The sequence below is a fragment of the Drosophila mojavensis genome, unplaced genomic scaffold (assembly GCF_018153725.1).
Source record: "Drosophila mojavensis isolate 15081-1352.22 unplaced genomic scaffold, ASM1815372v1 contig_74, whole genome shotgun sequence".
Classification (NCBI taxonomy): domain Eukaryota; kingdom Metazoa; phylum Arthropoda; class Insecta; order Diptera; family Drosophilidae; genus Drosophila; species Drosophila mojavensis.
The window spans coordinates 10,963,764-10,980,518 of NW_025318899.1; the positions used below are offsets into that span (position 1 = coordinate 10,963,764).

Genomic DNA, 16,755 nt, shown 5'->3' on the forward strand with positions numbered 1-16,755 from the left:
TTTTCCCCTCTCTACTTTTTTTAAGCCGCAGCGCAAATTTGACTATTTGGTCGCGTTTATTGATGTGTAATAAACCAATTGCATTTGTTTTGAATATATAAATAGCCATAAAAAAGAAGAGAGCAACAACAAGAACAATAGGCAGCCATTTTTTGTTGTTGTTTTCCGTTTCCGTTTTTTTTTTTTTTTTTGCTTCTGTATTCTCTCTTCTTTTTTTGCTTTGTTTGGTTTTCGGTATTTGGATATTTTTTTGTTTTCGGGCGAAACGTGCGTGGCATACTAATTTGGACTAAATGGATACAAGTTACATATTGTATATAATATATAGAGCTCACATATATATGTATAGGGTATATAGAGGGTCTAAGTCTACCCCTAACTGCTTGTGGCTGGGGAACGAGGCTGTAAAACGTTTCGTTTGATTAATCAAACGAAAAGTGTTGAAAATGTTATTTTTGCCAGCGCTGCAAATGTCGCATTTGTGATTTTTATGTGACACAGATTTACGCAGACAAACAAACGTAATACATAACTGTGTGTGTGTGTGTTTGGTCAGTCTATAGAAAAAGCCACAAATGGCGCCATTTAGTTGTTGAGCAAATGTAGCCATAAAGTTGCCAAGACAAACGTTGACAAATCATAAAAATCGTGCAGACCGACAGAAGGAGCAGCTCAAAGCGCTTTTCGCTATGGCCCTATTAAATCAATCGGCCATAAAAAAAGCGCTAGCACAATAAGAGAGCTGATAAAAAAGAGGGGAGAAAAGGCCTTCAGAGTGCAGAGCTGAAAGACTTGAAACTGTTCACTCTCGCTCTGCAGCTAATTAGTCAGGGCAAAGGCTGCACACTTGAATGTAAACAGCAATGAAAGAAAAGCCTCTGGCAAAAATTAAATAAGTAGCGAAATTGTAAAACGACTCTAAGCGACTGCCTGATACTCGTTCAAATATTTTTAATATAACCTGAACCCATGGAAACAGGCAATAGTGAATCAGGCTAAGAAGGTTTTATTGAAATGCATGTAACAGTCAGAAATAGGCGTGGCAGACAACATAAGATACACATCTTCTTGACAAGCTGAGTCTCCAGCTTTATAAGCTCACTCATAGCTAACCCATATACCCTTTTCCCTTTAGAAACGAGCATAAAAACGCGGCTTCATTAACGCCAGCCAGAGCAGCAGCAGAGGCAGCAACAGCAGCAGCAGCAGCAGCGGCAGCAGCATTGGCAGCCTTGCAACCCGACTGAGAACGTGCCACATTCAACTGCCACATTTGTCATTTAACATTTGGCAAACGTATTAAAACACCCCATCATTGCCTTAATTAAGAGCCATAAAAGCACATTTACTTATTGTGACTGAGCAACAGCAGCAGCGCCAGCAGCAGGAGGAGCAGGAGCCGCACCAACTCCAGCACCAGTTCGAGCTGCAAACTGGCCGCTGTGGCACGTCTTTTACGCTTTTATTTATGCCCCAGCCAAACAGCCAGTCAGAGAGCAGTCGAAGCAGTCGAAGCACTCGACTCGCCCAACCATTTGTCGTGCTTAATTCATGGCTAAAGTTGGAATTAAGTGAATTTTACGTTCATTAACGTGCGAGGGTTGTGCTCCAACCCCAAACAAGAAGGGCTCAACTATATATAGATACATAGTATATATAGTATTATGTGTGTGTGTGTGTGTGTGTGTATGTGTGTTGGTTACTTTTTGCTGGCATTCGCTTTGCCAGACAGTGTTGATAATTAGCAGTGCGTCTAATGTTGCCCTAATAACGTAAATTTGTGGCTTAGTGGAGCAGCAGTTGAGCATTAGAATTGAAGTGGTTAGCGCACTAAGCGAGCGACAGAGAAAGAGAGACAGACAGAGAGAGGTGAGCTCTAGTATAAAAGTAAACATGGCGAGCATTTGATTAAATGGTTGGATTATATATATGGGCAGCTAAATATAGCAGCAAATATTCAGTTGTAAAAGTTTGCAGAAAAGGATGTTAGCTAAGCATTTGTCTTTGATGCTTTATTTATAAAACTTAAAATGATCTATTTTGGATACATTTAAAAACGGAATTCAAATTATACTAAAACTTCATTAATAACTAAAGTTGGTAAAAAATATTTATTCCTTAACAATTTTAAAATTTGTGCTCCTTTTTCTTGACTTAAATTTTTTTTTAATTAATGAAAATATTGAAAAATTCCTTACAGTTTTTTTTAAATAGTAACATAATAATATAATAAAATAATTTAGTATTACTATATTGCTTATTGCATACGTAACTCTATACAGCTTGCTAATCGGTTCCGTTCAACTGCATATAAATTACCCTTGGGGACTTTAAAAAGTTACCAAATACAATAAATAAAGTTTAGTTTTTCTTACTATAAATTTGCATTAGTTTCATAAAAACTTAAATTGCTTTACTGGCATTTTTTGATTATTAAAACTTTTGGCCATATCTTGAGTAACAAATTGGGCACAGCAAAGTTGTTTGGTAACAAATGAGAAACTTTTTAATAGCCTCTCCATATGACAGTTTCCTGCATGCCCAAACTATGTAACTGGACCCAAAATGTTGACCACTCAAACAGCGAGACGCAGCATCCAGTCCAGAGTCGAGTCGAGTCTCTCTCTCTCTCTCTGTCTCTCTCGAAACTAAACGAGATTGTGCCGCAATGCTACGAATAGCCTGTTAATTAGTCTCACTTAGAAAATAAACTGCAGTAATTAAGAGAAGGCAGCCAAAAAAAAAAAACGAAAAACGAAAATGCTCAAACGTGGCTCCACCCACGGCAAACGCCCCAAAAAGAAACTATAAAAAAATACAAATGTATATATATATATATTTGAAAAAAGAGAAGAAGAGGATTGAGAGCAGCGCAGCGCAGTGACGGCAATGGAGTGAGCATTTTAATTTCAACGCTAGAATTCTAATTAACAAACAAATCCGACAAAATACACAGCGGCAGCTACCCAGGGGAGCGAAAGAGATGGCGAAGTTTTGGGCCAAAAAAGCAGCGTCGAGGCGATGGCAGCAAAAAAGTATGCTATATCAAAACGTTGGGCTGATGGAAGGAGAGAACGAAAACGAAAAGGAAAACGAAAACGAAAAGGAAAACCCTGTGAGCCATGATCTCCCAATTTAATATTATAATTGCTACAATTATCATTCTCATGCCATTTACACAGCAATTGCACAAAAACAACAGCAACAACAAAGCGTCGACGACGACGGCAGCAGAGACGACAACGACGACGACGACGGTGACGGTGACGACGACGTCGTAAAGAAAGCAACAAAAAAGGGCAGCACGTCAAGTGACTGGCTGCGGGTTGCGCATATGTATGGCAAATTGAGGCAATTACCGGCTCTTCTCACCCTCAGGCTGCCTGTGTGGGTGTGTGTGTGTGTGTGTGTGTGCTCTATATATACATATATACATGCTATGCTGTGACTCCACCCACAAGACGATGCGCTCTCACAGCTGCACGCCTTCTCTTTCGCTCTCACTGGCATGCTCTCCACGCATGCGTTGCGGATGTCGGCGCCGACGTCGACGTCGACAGCAGCAGCAGCATGGCGGCGCACAGATGATGCTCATGATAATGGCGTTCATTATGTGAAGTTGACTGCGGCAGCGACGACTTCTAATGGCCGCATTTTAAAATGAATGTCTCAACTTTTTTCTATGCTGCCTTGACGACTTTTTCGACTATGTGCGCCAAATAATGATAATTTTTGTCAATTTGAGTGCAGAGAAGTGAACTTTTGAGCAGTTAATTGTATAACTTTATCTAAAGCTCAGTAGCTCCATCAATATGTTAACAAATCCCCCCCACTTAGTCAATGCACCCACACAAAGTATGTCAGCACAAAAAAAGAAACAAAAACAAAAACAACAACAGGCAAACATTAATTGATTTGTACATAAACGATAATTTGAGGCGACAAGCTAAATTGATTACAAAATGTTTTGCAGCTGTTATTATTAAATTAATTTGTCATCAAACAAAGCATAAAAACGTTTCATTGGCCAACCAAATCTGCATAAAAGCAACCCCCAAATGGCTTAAAAAAAAAAAAAAAAAAAAAAAAATAGAATCATGTCGATTTTAGTTAGAAACATGACACAGAAATAATCACAAATGTTTGATAAAGCCCATGACAAGGGTATAGATAACGCATTTGAATAAGTTTTATCATTCGACTCGAACTAATTGAGTGTGATAAAAGTGCTTGAAACTAAGTGCTGACAAATTCCCTATAAGAGCCCCCAGACTAGCATGGGTCTGGGGCTTTTTTTTTTTTTATAAATATATATATACATATTTTTTTTTTATCTAGTTTTCCCCCTCCTAATTGGTTAGCCTTGGTTGGATCATCAGTGTAAAGTCCAAAGTACAGTTAAGCAATAATCAATTGCTTAGCATTGCTTGTCGTAATTTTCAGTAGCAAAAATCGTTTTGTTGTTCATGCTTATGTTGTTCCTCTTGTCATTGTTGCTGTTGCTGTTGTTGTTGTTGTAGTCGTGTGTAGTCATTGGGCTTTCAACAGAAGTCGTTTAGTGTTTGGCTACATGTCATGTTTGTATTTCATAGATAAAATAGCGCGCAATTGTGCCAGCCCAGAATATGTGTAATTATCGTTGTCACTAATTAAAGCGGGTGTGTGTGCGTGTGTGTGGACTCGAAATTGCATCTTATCTTTCGAAAAAAAAAGGAAACTTCTCAGAGATATTTTTTGTTTCATTACTGGGATTTTGTGCGATTTGTGCAGACAAACTGTCGTATTTCACAAATCCACTCTAGGGGTAATCATAAAACAAGTTCAATTAGTGAAGCTATAGCGATAAAGTCGTTACTTCTAGAGAGCAGAGTATTTCAAATATTGTTTCTATATATTACAGAGCTAATAAATTAGTAAGCAATACTAACAGTCTATAAAAGTTCTCAGCAAATAATTTATTAAATAATGAATTCATTCAATATTATTTAAAATATTATTATTTTATTACTCATTAATCAAAGTAAATACACAATAAACAGACTGCCGTTTAAATTTGAAATTCAATTTCAACCGCGATAGTTTCAACTTATCGATAGAGTATTTTGCATCACTGCAGAGAAAACTGTAGCTTGTCCCGTCTTTTACATCACTGCCAATATACTTAACAGAGTCCCTTTACAGCTGTTATTAACCCAATAGCAGCGCAAAAGAAAAAAGGAAAAAAACAAAAACAAAAGAAGTGCATAAAAACAACTTACAAATTTTTTTCATACTATTGCGAATAGAAAGCTAAACAAATCTTATAAAATATTAAAAAAGGCAAATAAGTGCTGAGCTCGCAGATTGCGTAAAATGCGTCATATTTGTATTGAATAATAAATAATAACTTAACTGCGTTATTTTAAAACAAAAGTCAATTATGAAGAAACTGCAAAAGTATTTGCTTTCCTTGACGATTTTATCATGCAGCCTTGCTGTGACAAATACGAGTCCTTTTAGGTGAGTTATTACCCACAATGTTTGTGAAATTAAACAAAGATAAACAAAATTAGTCCATGCTCCTGCTACGCAAGATTTGCGTAAACGTAAGCAAAAATAGAAACAGTTATAGTAAAAGGGAAAACTGCGAATCGATATTTCGATATGCCGCTTGCAGGCATCAAGTTCAAGGTTGCCCCCATCTTGAGCCGCCCGCACTATAACCTCCACAAATTACTCACAGCTGGCATTGTTTTTTTTTTTCTCCGTTTTGTTTCGTTTTTCAGCGCTCTTGATGAAATATCCGATTCGGGTGTCGCCCTGGCCAACGCATCGGATGAATCAAGCAGCTCCGTTGAGCAACCTCTGAAGCGGCCCAGCGCTGCGGATTTCTCGGACGAAGATGATGAGGACAACGAGGATTATCCACTGTATACGAATCTCGTTGGCAGGGATCCGCATAGCTGGGATGTGCTTGTCTTTACGCAGCAATGGCCGGTGACTACGTGCTATCATTGGAGGGAGGAGGATCCATCGCACGAGTGCACCCTGCCGCAGAAGAAGGAATTCTGGACCATCCACGGCATCTGGCCGACCAAAATGGGCCAATTCGGACCGAACTTCTGCAATAAGTCCGCTGAATTCAATCCGGAGCTATTAGAATCGATTATGGATCGCTTGAATACCTACTGGTTGGATCTGGAAGGAGAAGCGTCACAGGATTACCTCTGGAAGCACGAATGGCTGAAGCACGGTACCTGCGCTGCTGCCCTTGAGGCGCTAAACAACGAGCTGAAGTACTTCGGACAGGGATTGAATTGGCGCGAACAGTACGTCATGTCCAAGATCCTGGATGACTCTGGCATACATCCCGACTCGAACAATACAGTGATTGCTTTGAACAACGCTTTGGTGCGCGGCCTGGGCAAGAATCCATCCATCCACTGCTTATACGATGGCAAACACGGCATTAGCTACCTATCGGAGATACGCATATGCTTCAACAAGTCCCTGGAGCTGATCGATTGCGATGGCATCAAGCTGGGCGATGTGATGGCCGTCAGATATCCAGGTGGCACCGTGAACACCAATTGCCACATCAGCAATCCTGTGCATTATCCTAGCCTGGTGCCGCCACTGCAACGCAAGGGCGAGTGGAAATTCCCCTTGGTCAACGTCTACAAACTGTTGCAGTTCCTCATGTGGTTTACACTGTAAAGAACTACCCATCCGTCTCTCTACTTTCGAGTATTTCCTTTGTCATTTGTTATAATCCACAACAAAAAAGAAGCATATGAGATCTTATTACACTATTTTTTTTATATCTATACTATAACTGTATTAGAAGCAAAAAGCAACCTGAACTTGAGGCTAAATTTTGATGAATCGTGCAAACCATATCAGAGAAAGTACATACATATATGTCTTGATAAGAAAACCATATAATATTTCGCTATGTATCAGGCTTGAGGCTAAATTGTAAACAAAAGGATGACTAATCATGTAAATCATATCACGATTCCATCAGCCCAAGTTGCATGATCGTGTAAACCATGTATGAACTATGTATATCAGGACTTGAGGGTAAATTGTATTAAATGGAGCTGAGTGACTATGTAAGCCACATGACGATAATACCTATATATTGTGTAAACCATACCACAACTATATGTATATCTCTTTATATCAAAAAGACGTTTTTGTGTATGCAACTGTTTGTGATTATCAATATCAAAATATAAATAGAAAATACATGAACCATTTTTTTATTATTAATATGTTTTATAGCACTCACAATCACATTTAAGCAACTACGCATAAACGTAGTCTAGAACAAATTATGTATTTAAAAAACAAATTGTATACTTTTATCTAATCCTTTGATACCTAATCACGAAATTGTGTTTGTTAATAATTTAATCGATTGTTTCAATAAAGGACACCGACACATAAACACACACTGAAACAGCAAGTAAACAAATGTGACTTTAAATTTGAATATTCTAAATTTCCATTACTTTTGTATTTAGCTATTTATATAATTTAAGGCTGCATATTTTGAAGCTGTGAATGTGGATAAAGAGAACATTTTTAACTAGTTATGTATAAGTATATATGTGTATATATATATGTAAAATTGCTTCGCGCTTATTGCTGTTGTGTCGAGTTGCCGTTGTAGGTGGCCTTATCCTCGTCATCGTCCTTAGCTGTGTCGGCCAAGCGACGTATATTGGTCTGGCCAAAAGGAGTTGACTTAAAGATGCCCGATCGTTGCTGTGCCAAGTCCTGCGCCTGAGCCGCACCATTGTTAGACAGTTCCGTTGGCTTAATCTGATGATCCGGTCCTCCGACCGCATTCTGCGGATTGGCACGCTGCAGGCCGGGTGCACTGGTTGTGCGCAGCATAAACATATCCATGTTACGCCGAGAGCCGATACTAAGGAAGACAGAAATTAAATATGTATTTCAATTTATATTGGTCTGGCACTTACTCTCCGACCTGGGCAGCGGGAGGAGCCTGGACTTCTTCACGCCGACGCCAGCCAATATTGGAAATCATCTGCATGAAATTCACGCGCAGACGTTGAAAGCCATACTTATTGATATAGTCAAAAGCCACGGCGGCCGGTGTCAGGATTGCCCAGAGGACGCTGGTTAGGATGTTCATCATATTATTCCGGCTGCGCACCACCACGTTGACCTGGCTGCTGCCGAGCACCAATAGCACTGCATTGGGCACCAGATTCAAATCGTTCAATGACTTCAGCTCATCCTCCGTCTTGAATTCACGCCGCGGATAGCTGGTGGCCAGTGTGAATTCGCGTATGTTGCTGCTGGCGAGCAGCTCCTCGCGCACGTAGTTACGCACTGTAGCCAATGGCTCGATGGCTGGGAAATCTTTGATGCGAATCAGTCCGCCGGGCAGGCGGATCTGCAGGCGTGTCTCCTCCACAGCGGAATGATGCGACTGCTCGGGTGTGATCGTTGCTGTTGCCGTTACGGCTGGGCTTGGCGCAGCTGTTACAGGAACTTCCGCCGCAGCCATGGCTGCTCGATTGGCCATCTCGGCACGATCGGCGGCAATTTGAGCCAGGATACGTTCACGTGTCGCCTGCTCCTGTTGGCGTTCGCGTCGAATGCGTTCCTTAAAAAACATATAGAAAGATTAGTTAAACTTGCTATTGGCATTCAGTGGACAATTTCTGGCAACTCACTTGCATAGACTTGAACTCTTGCTCCCGGGCAGCTTGTTGTTGTTCCTGAGCTTCACGTCCTTCCCGACGGCGTCGCAATTCGCCATCCTTATCGCGTCGCTTCTTCTCGTCCGAGCGCTCTTTCTTACGCTTCTCCACCTGCTGTTGCACGTTTATTGTCGCTCGCAACGCCGTTTCCTCGGTGGGCGTCAGTGGCGAGCCAGGGCCGGGCACCGCTGTAGATGTAATCTCTGTGGCCATTGTGCCGGCAGCCGCCGAGGTGGCTGCTTCTACTTCTGCTGCTGCGGCCGCGGCAGCTGCAGCTGCTGCACGCTTTTCAGCTGCCGCTGCTGCTGACAAGGCCGCTGCCGTTGGCTCAGCTGGCTTGGGGGAAGATGTGGCTTCCATCTGAGCACTTGGCTCAGCAGCAGCTGCCTCCACAGGCTTAGATACCGTCTCCGATTGCTGCTTAGCAAAAGATTCTGCTAGTTCCTTCGTTGATTCCTTTGCTGTTTCCTGGTCAGCTGCAGCTGGCTGCTGTAATTTCTTTGCCGATTTGGAAAGGCCTGCAACAGATTTCTTTGTTTGCGGCTCTTCCTGGACTTCTTTCTGCGCAGCTGGCGCATGTTTCAGTGGTTGAGTCACTTTCATTTCTGTCTCAGATTTTTGCTTAGCTGCAGCCGATTGGCTGCTCATAGCTGCCCCAGGATCGTTGTTAAGCTCCTCAGCTTGCTTATCTGATGTCTTATTTGATTTATCTGTTGTCTCTGACTCCTCTTCAGCAGCCGGCTCAGGCACAGGCTCCACAGCTTCCGCTGCAGGTGCAGATTTCTGAGCCAATGGAACTGGGGCCACCAGAGTATTGTCACTGGGATCGCTATCATCTCCGGCGATTTTTCGTCGCGACTGCTCTCCCTGAGCATCTTTAGCTGTTGCACTGGTAGTTGGGGCATTCACCTTTTGCTTGCCGGACAGGAGAAGCACCTTATTGATTTTTATCAACAGCTCATCGACACCGCTAACGATTCCTGTGGCAATGTCCAGTGGGGTGCCAGATTTACCAATGAAGAAGATCGATGGCACAGGTACCACTTTGTCTATGAGTATACAAGTGCTATGAGTCAAAAATCGGCCACAATAAAGAGGTTTCACCGTACTTACAGAGTGATATAAACTGTGCGTAGCTTGCACTATCACCTTGAATTTTAACAGCAACAAAATCTTGTGTCTGCAACTTTTCGGTGACTCGTGGATCATCCAGATATCTATCCAGATTGGCTGTCATCTCATTCTGGCCTTCATTGGGCGATTACAAAATTCAATTAGCAAACATGACGTGGTGAAATTTAAATTGCAAATACAAAAGTCCATCTATTTACCTTGAATGTACACAACGAAGATGGCATCTTTGGCTTTGGATTCAGCCACAGCTTCAGCTATATTGCCCGTGTGCCAATTCATAATTGTTTGCTGCCTGGAATGTTGTTTTGTTACCGAATAATTTGGCTGTTTCACAAATATTTTTCCTTTCTGCCTGACATCTATGGTATAGTGATGAAACTTTTGTTAGACGTCTATCGATACTGCCCTTTGATGTGTTATCGTTTTTGCTCTCAAGCAACAAAAACAACAATATGTATACTTTTATTTCGTTACAAATGTATTTTTAGAATTATTTAAATTTATGAATTACAAAATGTGAGTGTGGGGTCCCGGATATTATGAAATTACCGTTTGTCGAGTCTTTTACATGATTGCTATCTATTCAGTAGAAGAATCTGGAAATATTGAAACTATAATTAGACTAATTTTAAGTAGCAAACTTTATGCAAATCTACCATCATCAAAATCCGAGCATACTATGGAGCTGGCTGGCGTCACGGATATCTCGCTGCGTTCCACATCGGGCAATCGTGCCACACGTACACAGCAACGCTTCGGTTTTGACTTCAAGGGAAACGGGTGTCCTGCTGCTGCTGCTGCTGTTTGTCCTTTGATGCGTTCCAAGTTGACGCGACATTTTCGTATTTGCATGCATTCCTGATATACGAAATCACTGTTTGCCATAATAAGTGGATGGCGTGGTAGTTTAACGATCATCTTTTTCAATTTATTTTGAGGCGACATCTTGGTAAGCATGAACTCTCAGAAAATGTATAAATTATGACGCTACTCGGAGTGAGAGCTGCAACGACGCAGCTGACAATTGGAACCAGCTGCCCCGATATCGATAGCGATACATTTATCGAAAATAGTTTACGACTGAGCTGAATAATTTTCAATTTGACTTTTCTTAATTTTTGATATTTCGCGTTATATTTATCTCACTATTTTATTTACATTTCGCTCTCATTACTTTTGAACTTGAATAAAATTTAATTATTTCAAGTATTCATAGACATTTTTCAACGTTGTGCAACACTAGCTACGGGACATTGTTTTTGTGTGTCATTATTGCAGGGGAAAATATTGAGAGAAGATTAAACATTTGCACAAAGTTACAGGTTTATTAAAAAATCATATATACTCAAATATTAAACAGCAAACATGAGCGACATACAAACCTTAATGGACATGGGTTTCCCCAGAGATCGAGTGTGAGTCTAAAATGCAATATTTTTTCGCCGGTAATTTAAACATTTTTTTATTTGGCTGTTTCTAGTGAATATGCATTGAAAGTAACTAGCCACAAGGGCGTCGAAATGGCCATGGAATGGCTGTTGGCCCATGGTGACGAAGAGATACCCGCTGCGGCGGCAAGCGATGTAGCTCCTGCTGCAGCCACAGCTTCCGGCGAAGACACAGCGCCCAGCAGCAGCGGTGCTGCCGACGGCGGAGCCGTAGCCAAATCTCTGAAATGCGATGACTGTGGCAAGGTGCTCAAGGATCAGACTGAGGTAGAATACCATGCGGCCAAGACAGGTCACAGCAACTTTTCCGAATCCACCGAGGAGAAGAAGGCGCTCACCGAGGAAGAGAAGAAGGCACAGTTAGCTCTGATCGAGGAGAAGCTTAAGCAGAAGCGCGTGGAGCGAGAGGAGCGCGAGAAGGCTGATGCATTGGAGCGTGAACGTAATCGTATACGCTCTGGCAAAGATATGACAGAGGCACGCCGTCGCATGGAGGAAATCGAGATGAAGAAAATCGTGGATCAGCGCAAGCGCGAAAAGGAAGAGGAGAAGGCGGCACGCGATCGTGTTCGTGCACAGATCGAAGCGGACAAAGCGGCACGCAAAGCCAGGTGGGAACCTCATTTAACTAATGTAAAACTTTCGGCTAACCTCAATAATTCTTATAGGGAAGCACATAACAGTCCCGCTGCTCAGTTGTCGGACGCCGTACCCTCTGTCAGCTCCACTACGACAGCCACCACGCCCACTGGCGTCAAGTCGCCACCGCGCGAGTACACGGAGACACGCATCCAGGTGCGATTGCAGGATGGCTCCACACTGGCTTCCGAATTCAATGTGAAGGAGCCGCTGTCCGCTGTGCGTGTGTTCATCCAGGTGAAGACTGGCATTGAGACTCCATTCGCACTGATGACAACATTTCCGCGCAAGATCTTTGCCGACGAGGACTATGAGAAGCCGCTCGAGGTGCTGGGCCTTGTGCCCTCCGCTGTGATCATCATGACCAAGCCGCCTGCGTAAATGCTCTCACAAACAACCACAACAACAACAACAACAGCAACAGCATCTTGAACTAACTATACATATATATATATCTATATAATATAATAAATATGTCGCGATATTTCGGGCGTACGATTTTATATAAAGCAAAGGAAAAGCTTAAATTAAATGTTTTACAATTTGTGCTACATGAATGGCTCCACATAGTTTTTAATCTTCTTCACACTTCGCTCTGCTGGTCGCATATTCAAATGCTGTCCGAAGATGATGAAATCCATGCTGTCCACGTGGAGGCTGAAGACGCATTCGCTCTTGGGTATTGTGCGCACGCGGTGATCTTCGCCCAGCAGCTTCAGTACGTTCTTGGTGTCCATGACGCAGATTCCACTGAGACCCACCAGGGTGGGGCATTTGGATTGGTGCACTCGCAGCTTGGCTCCATGCAAATCCATTTTGACCAATTGCCGGCTAAATTCGTCGTAGCGTTTCTCATGCAACTGCGGCACCTCTTCGCCCTCCTTTAGACCCAGATGCTCGCGTATGTAGCCACGCCAGAGCTTGTGCAGCGGTAGTGCCTGCTCGTAACGCATTTGACGTGTGGGCAGAGTATTGAGTCCGAGCTCTGCATATTCGCGCCTCGTCAGGCTGTTCGATTTGTGAGCGCGACGTTTGCGTGAGTGTTGCTTCTTTGACTTCGTGCCGTGCAGCATGGTAATATGATCTGGTATGATGTTCACATTGCAGCGGTGATGCGGCACAACGAGATCTGTAAGAAACTCCTTCAAGCTTTCTGTTTCTCTCTCCATTCTGGTCAATTTTATTTGTTTACAATATTCTTAGCATATAGCGCACATTTTATAAGCCGATAAGAACTATCGACACCAACAGCTGTTTATGTTAACTTAACATAGCTCTGTTTAGCATCAGGCCGCAAATGCAATAATATTTTAAGGTCACACATATTGCTATGCTCCTAATGTTGCAGCAACATTATACAACAAACGCGCTATGTCTACAAAACATAAATATGAATTAGAGGTGTACATGAAAATACTCAAAATAACATATAAATTTACATTAATTGAGCAAACAAAAAAGTCATCTAATGTTTCACATATTTAAGGTTCGCTGCCAGCATAACAGCAGACTGCTCTACTCACGCAACATGTTGCTAAGACTCAGCTGTTTGAGCAAATACCGAAAACGAATTGACTCGGTCACACAGCGACCAGGCCGAGCAGCCCGGTCACATTGCCAGAAATTTTTGTTGTTGTCAGTCCTATCACGACTTTCGCATAAACGACACGCATAAAATCGGTAAGAAGACGCCGCGTGTGTTTGATGCAAAAGGCAGAGGAAAAAATTAATACATACACACACATGTATTGCAAAAGCAATTTCGCTACTGCCTATCAAACTTCGGGTAGTGTGATAGAAAGATAATGCAATAAATATTCTGTGCTCCCCCAAACAAACGTGACCAAATGCACAAATAAAAAAATTACAACAAATACAAAATATATTCAATTGATTGCCGTCGGTCTCGTTCGCGCTCTCTCTCTCGCTCGCTCGTTCGCCTCGCTCTTTCCCTCTGTGTGTGTGGCTGTGTCTTTAAATGAATGTGTGTACGCGTTAATAAAACACAAATAATAACAAATTCGTCAGACTTGCTGCATTTTAGTCGTTGTTGCAGTTCCGCTGTGAACCACTGTGTTGCCGTCTCAGCTCGCGCCGCGCTTTGAGTTTGTATTTGTACATTTCACATCGTCTCTCTCTCACACTGCCGCCGCCGCCGCCAACGACGCTGCACGCACACACACATACGCAAGCCGCACGCAAAACCAAACACACACACATTCATATATACAAATGCGGAAGAGTCGCCGCAGTCGGCATATTTAGCTCCCCACCGTTGCCATCAACAATAATTCGCTGCCGTTGCCTCTGTCGCCGCCGCAGTCGTCGCTCAATAATTGTGCATTTTGTTAAAAGGTAAGCTCGAAGCTGGGAAAAACTGCCAAATTCCTTGTGTGTGTTATACAAAAAGCCGCACATTTTCTGCATTTCATTGCACTCTTTCTTTTTATTGCTATTGCTATTGCTCTGTGCATTGTTTTCCATGAGCGTTGCCTTAACGTCAGCGTCAGCGTCTCAGTCGGCATCGATGTCGAGCCGCAACGACAGAAAAAAGTGTCAAGTGCGCGACGCTGACGCTAAACACGCTGTGAGAGCGCACGCCGTCTCGCTCTCTCTTTTTGTTGCTATTGCAAAACATGTGCACATATTAAATAAGAAATTTGTTCGTCATTTTTTGTCTGCGCTGCCATGTAAACATTTGACTCATTTGAAAAAAAAAAAAAAAAAGAAAGGAATAAACTCCATAGCCCACTTTTAGTTTCTTTTTTCTGTTTGCCTACTCCGGGCTGCTCTCTCTCTTTCTCTCTGGCTCTTGCGCTAGCTCACTGACTCACGCATACATATACATGCGCGCACACTAACAAAGACGCGCCCCGGCCGCAGCTAACGGCACTTTTTCGTCTTTTTTCGGTTTGCCTTTTTCTCTTTGCCTGCCAAAAAATGCGCCTAAAAATCTAAATCTCAAATTCTTCTATTTCCACTTTATTTTTCTATCTCTCTCTCTCTTTTGCAGTCGCCATCACCAACAGCAACAACAACAGCATAATAAAAATCAAAGAAAAGCGTGTGTACAATGCAGAATTTAAATTAAATTCCATCAATTCATTTTTAATGTGTTAAATAAAATTCAAATAACAACAACAACATCAACAAAGTGTGCGTAACAACAACAATAATAACAGAAATCCAAAATTACAAACTTCTAATGGGCAACTATTGAATGGCGGCCATTAGTGGCCCCAAGCGGCATCCATTGAGCAGTCAACACCATTTCTCCCATCCAACTACCACCACCACCACCACCGCCACCGCCACGAACTGCAGCAGCAGCACCACCACCACCACAACCACCAACACCAGCAGCAACGGCAACATCAACAGCACTAACAACAACAGCAAGCAACGACTTTATATCTATCAAACGCCAGCTAATCCCCAGCACACAGCACAAAGTTACTCCACCACTACCAACACCACCACCACCAACATCGCCACTGCCATCGCCACCGTAGCCGCCGTCGCCACCACCACTAAGAAGAGCAACAGCAGCAGCATCAACAGCTGCCCAAATTCTTCAGCTGCTGCGCCGCGTAGCTCGATGAGCGTTTCGATGTCACTGGTACAGGGTGGTGCTGCCGGTGGTGCGCCACAGGGCGCCAGCGCAATATTGGCCGCAGCGGCTCCATATTATCAGCCGCCAGCGGTGCCACAGGATGTCCAGCCGGATCGTCCAATTGGCTACGGTGCATTCGGAGTTGTCTGGTAAGTCAAAATGTTTTCATATGAGATTATCTAATATAATATTATTATATGGGATAGTTATAATATAAACAAGAATCAAATAAATTATAATATATTGAATATGGCATAACTTTGTGGTTTTGATAGAGATTACAAAAAATTGATTGATTATATAATGATGATATGGTTTGATATTTATATCGATTATCTATATGGTATGGTGTAGGATATTACAATCTGTCAACTGAGCTAAAGCAGTGCAGATTCATAGAAAGGAAATATATATTGAATATATCATAGGACTGCATTATCTCTATTTTTGAAGAAAGTATTCACAACTTTTGATATATCATATATACCTACATATATATTTTTGTTGCCTCCTTTAAATCACATTTCATATAGTAAATCCAAGTTGTTTTCCCATTTGGAGTTAGCTCTTCATGCTAGACTAAAGAGTCCTGTCATGTAACTCTAGGGTTCAATGCCACGTTTTTTGTATGCGGTCTGTCGTCGCAGCGTCAACATTAACATCAGGCGTCGCGTCGTCCTTTGTCCTTTGTGCCTAGTTAGGGTGGTTTTTCTCTCTCTAAATATGCTCCGCTACCCACCCATTCTAAACAAGCTTGCTTGCTCGCCTGTCCCCTTTCCCCCGTTTTCCCCTTTCCAGCTGTTTTCTGTTTCTTTTTGTTCTTTTCTGTTTTGGCTCGCGGCCGTTCGCCGGGCAAAAGTTTTTCCCAACCTTCTTTGATTTGCATTTTTACAATTTTTACATTAATTGTTGCTAAACGAGTTGTGCAACGCTTGTAACGGTTGATTCTTTGACTTGTTTTTGACAGCTGAACTGAAATTTGGCAACGCTGCGCATTACGTTTCAATTTTATACAAATTTCATTCACGTGTAAAACGGCATTTCCGGCTCTGCACGCCCAGCGGGACAGAAAGAGAGACAGAGACAGAGAGAGCAAGATAGAGAGGGAGAGCAAAAGTGTTGGGTAAACACCAAAAGAAGCTAGCGAAAAAAAAAAAAAAAAAAACTGGCACACGCTAAGTGACGCCTAGCAGGAGGAGCG

The 16,755-nt window shown here is 42.3% G+C and overlaps 6 protein-coding genes and 1 long non-coding RNA gene across 8 annotated transcripts in view; 4 read left to right on the top strand and 3 right to left on the bottom strand.

Moving 5' to 3' along the window:
- The first annotated feature begins 5,196 nt into the window (after positions 1 to 5,196).
- LOC6582084 (ribonuclease T2) lies at positions 5,197 to 7,232 on the top strand. The gene is made up of 2 exons (XM_002007761.4): positions 5,197 to 5,499; positions 5,766 to 7,232. Exons 1-2 carry the CDS (start codon positions 5,420 to 5,422, stop codon positions 6,694 to 6,696), a joined length of 1,011 nt encoding a protein of 336 aa, XP_002007797.1. The 5' UTR covers positions 5,197 to 5,419; the 3' UTR covers positions 6,697 to 7,232.
- On the bottom strand, positions 7,229 to 10,235 carry LOC6582085 (UBX domain-containing protein 4). The gene is made up of 5 exons (XM_002007762.4): positions 10,052 to 10,235; positions 9,834 to 9,968; positions 8,694 to 9,769; positions 7,971 to 8,623; positions 7,229 to 7,915 (listed from the first exon to the last, which is right to left on the bottom strand). The coding sequence occupies exons 1-5, from the start codon at positions 10,131 to 10,133 to the stop codon at positions 7,627 to 7,629; spliced, it is 2,235 nt and encodes a 744-aa protein (XP_002007798.1). The 5' UTR covers positions 10,134 to 10,235; the 3' UTR covers positions 7,229 to 7,626.
- A 74-nt stretch (positions 10,236 to 10,309) lies between these two features.
- Positions 10,310 to 10,886, bottom strand: LOC6582086. Its single transcript, XM_002007763.4, has 2 exons — positions 10,511 to 10,886; positions 10,310 to 10,450 (listed from the first exon to the last, which is right to left on the bottom strand). The coding sequence occupies exons 1-2, from the start codon at positions 10,809 to 10,811 to the stop codon at positions 10,434 to 10,436; spliced, it is 318 nt and encodes a 105-aa protein (XP_002007799.2). The 5' UTR covers positions 10,812 to 10,886; the 3' UTR covers positions 10,310 to 10,433.
- Positions 10,887 to 11,033: 147 nt separating this feature from the next.
- On the top strand, positions 11,034 to 12,498 carry LOC6582087 (UBX domain-containing protein 1). Its single transcript, XM_002007764.4, has 3 exons — positions 11,034 to 11,269; positions 11,335 to 11,913; positions 11,971 to 12,498. Exons 1-3 carry the CDS (start codon positions 11,220 to 11,222, stop codon positions 12,320 to 12,322), a joined length of 981 nt encoding a protein of 326 aa, XP_002007800.1. The 5' UTR covers positions 11,034 to 11,219; the 3' UTR covers positions 12,323 to 12,498.
- Positions 12,370 to 13,198, bottom strand: LOC6582088 (ribonuclease P protein subunit p29). Its single transcript, XM_002007765.4, has one exon. It carries the CDS (start codon positions 13,108 to 13,110, stop codon positions 12,490 to 12,492), a length of 621 nt encoding a protein of 206 aa, XP_002007801.1. The 5' UTR covers positions 13,111 to 13,198; the 3' UTR covers positions 12,370 to 12,489.
- Positions 13,199 to 13,314: 116 nt separating this feature from the next.
- LOC122757636 lies at positions 13,315 to 14,987 on the top strand. Its single transcript, XR_006357730.1, has 2 exons — positions 13,315 to 14,296; positions 14,955 to 14,987. It is a non-coding gene; the product is annotated as an uncharacterized LOC122757636 (long non-coding RNA).
- Positions 14,988 to 15,057: 70 nt separating this feature from the next.
- Positions 15,058 to 16,755, top strand: part of LOC6582089 (serine/threonine-protein kinase NLK) — an 86,818-nt gene continuing 85,120 nt past the window's right edge. For both annotated transcript variants that reach the window (XM_002007766.4, XM_044010337.1), the window contains exon 1: positions 15,058 to 15,703. In XM_002007766.4, coding sequence (XP_002007802.3) covers positions 15,162 to 15,703 — 542 coding nt within the window. In that variant the 5' untranslated portion in view covers positions 15,058 to 15,161. The remainder of the gene's footprint in view (positions 15,704 to 16,755) is intronic.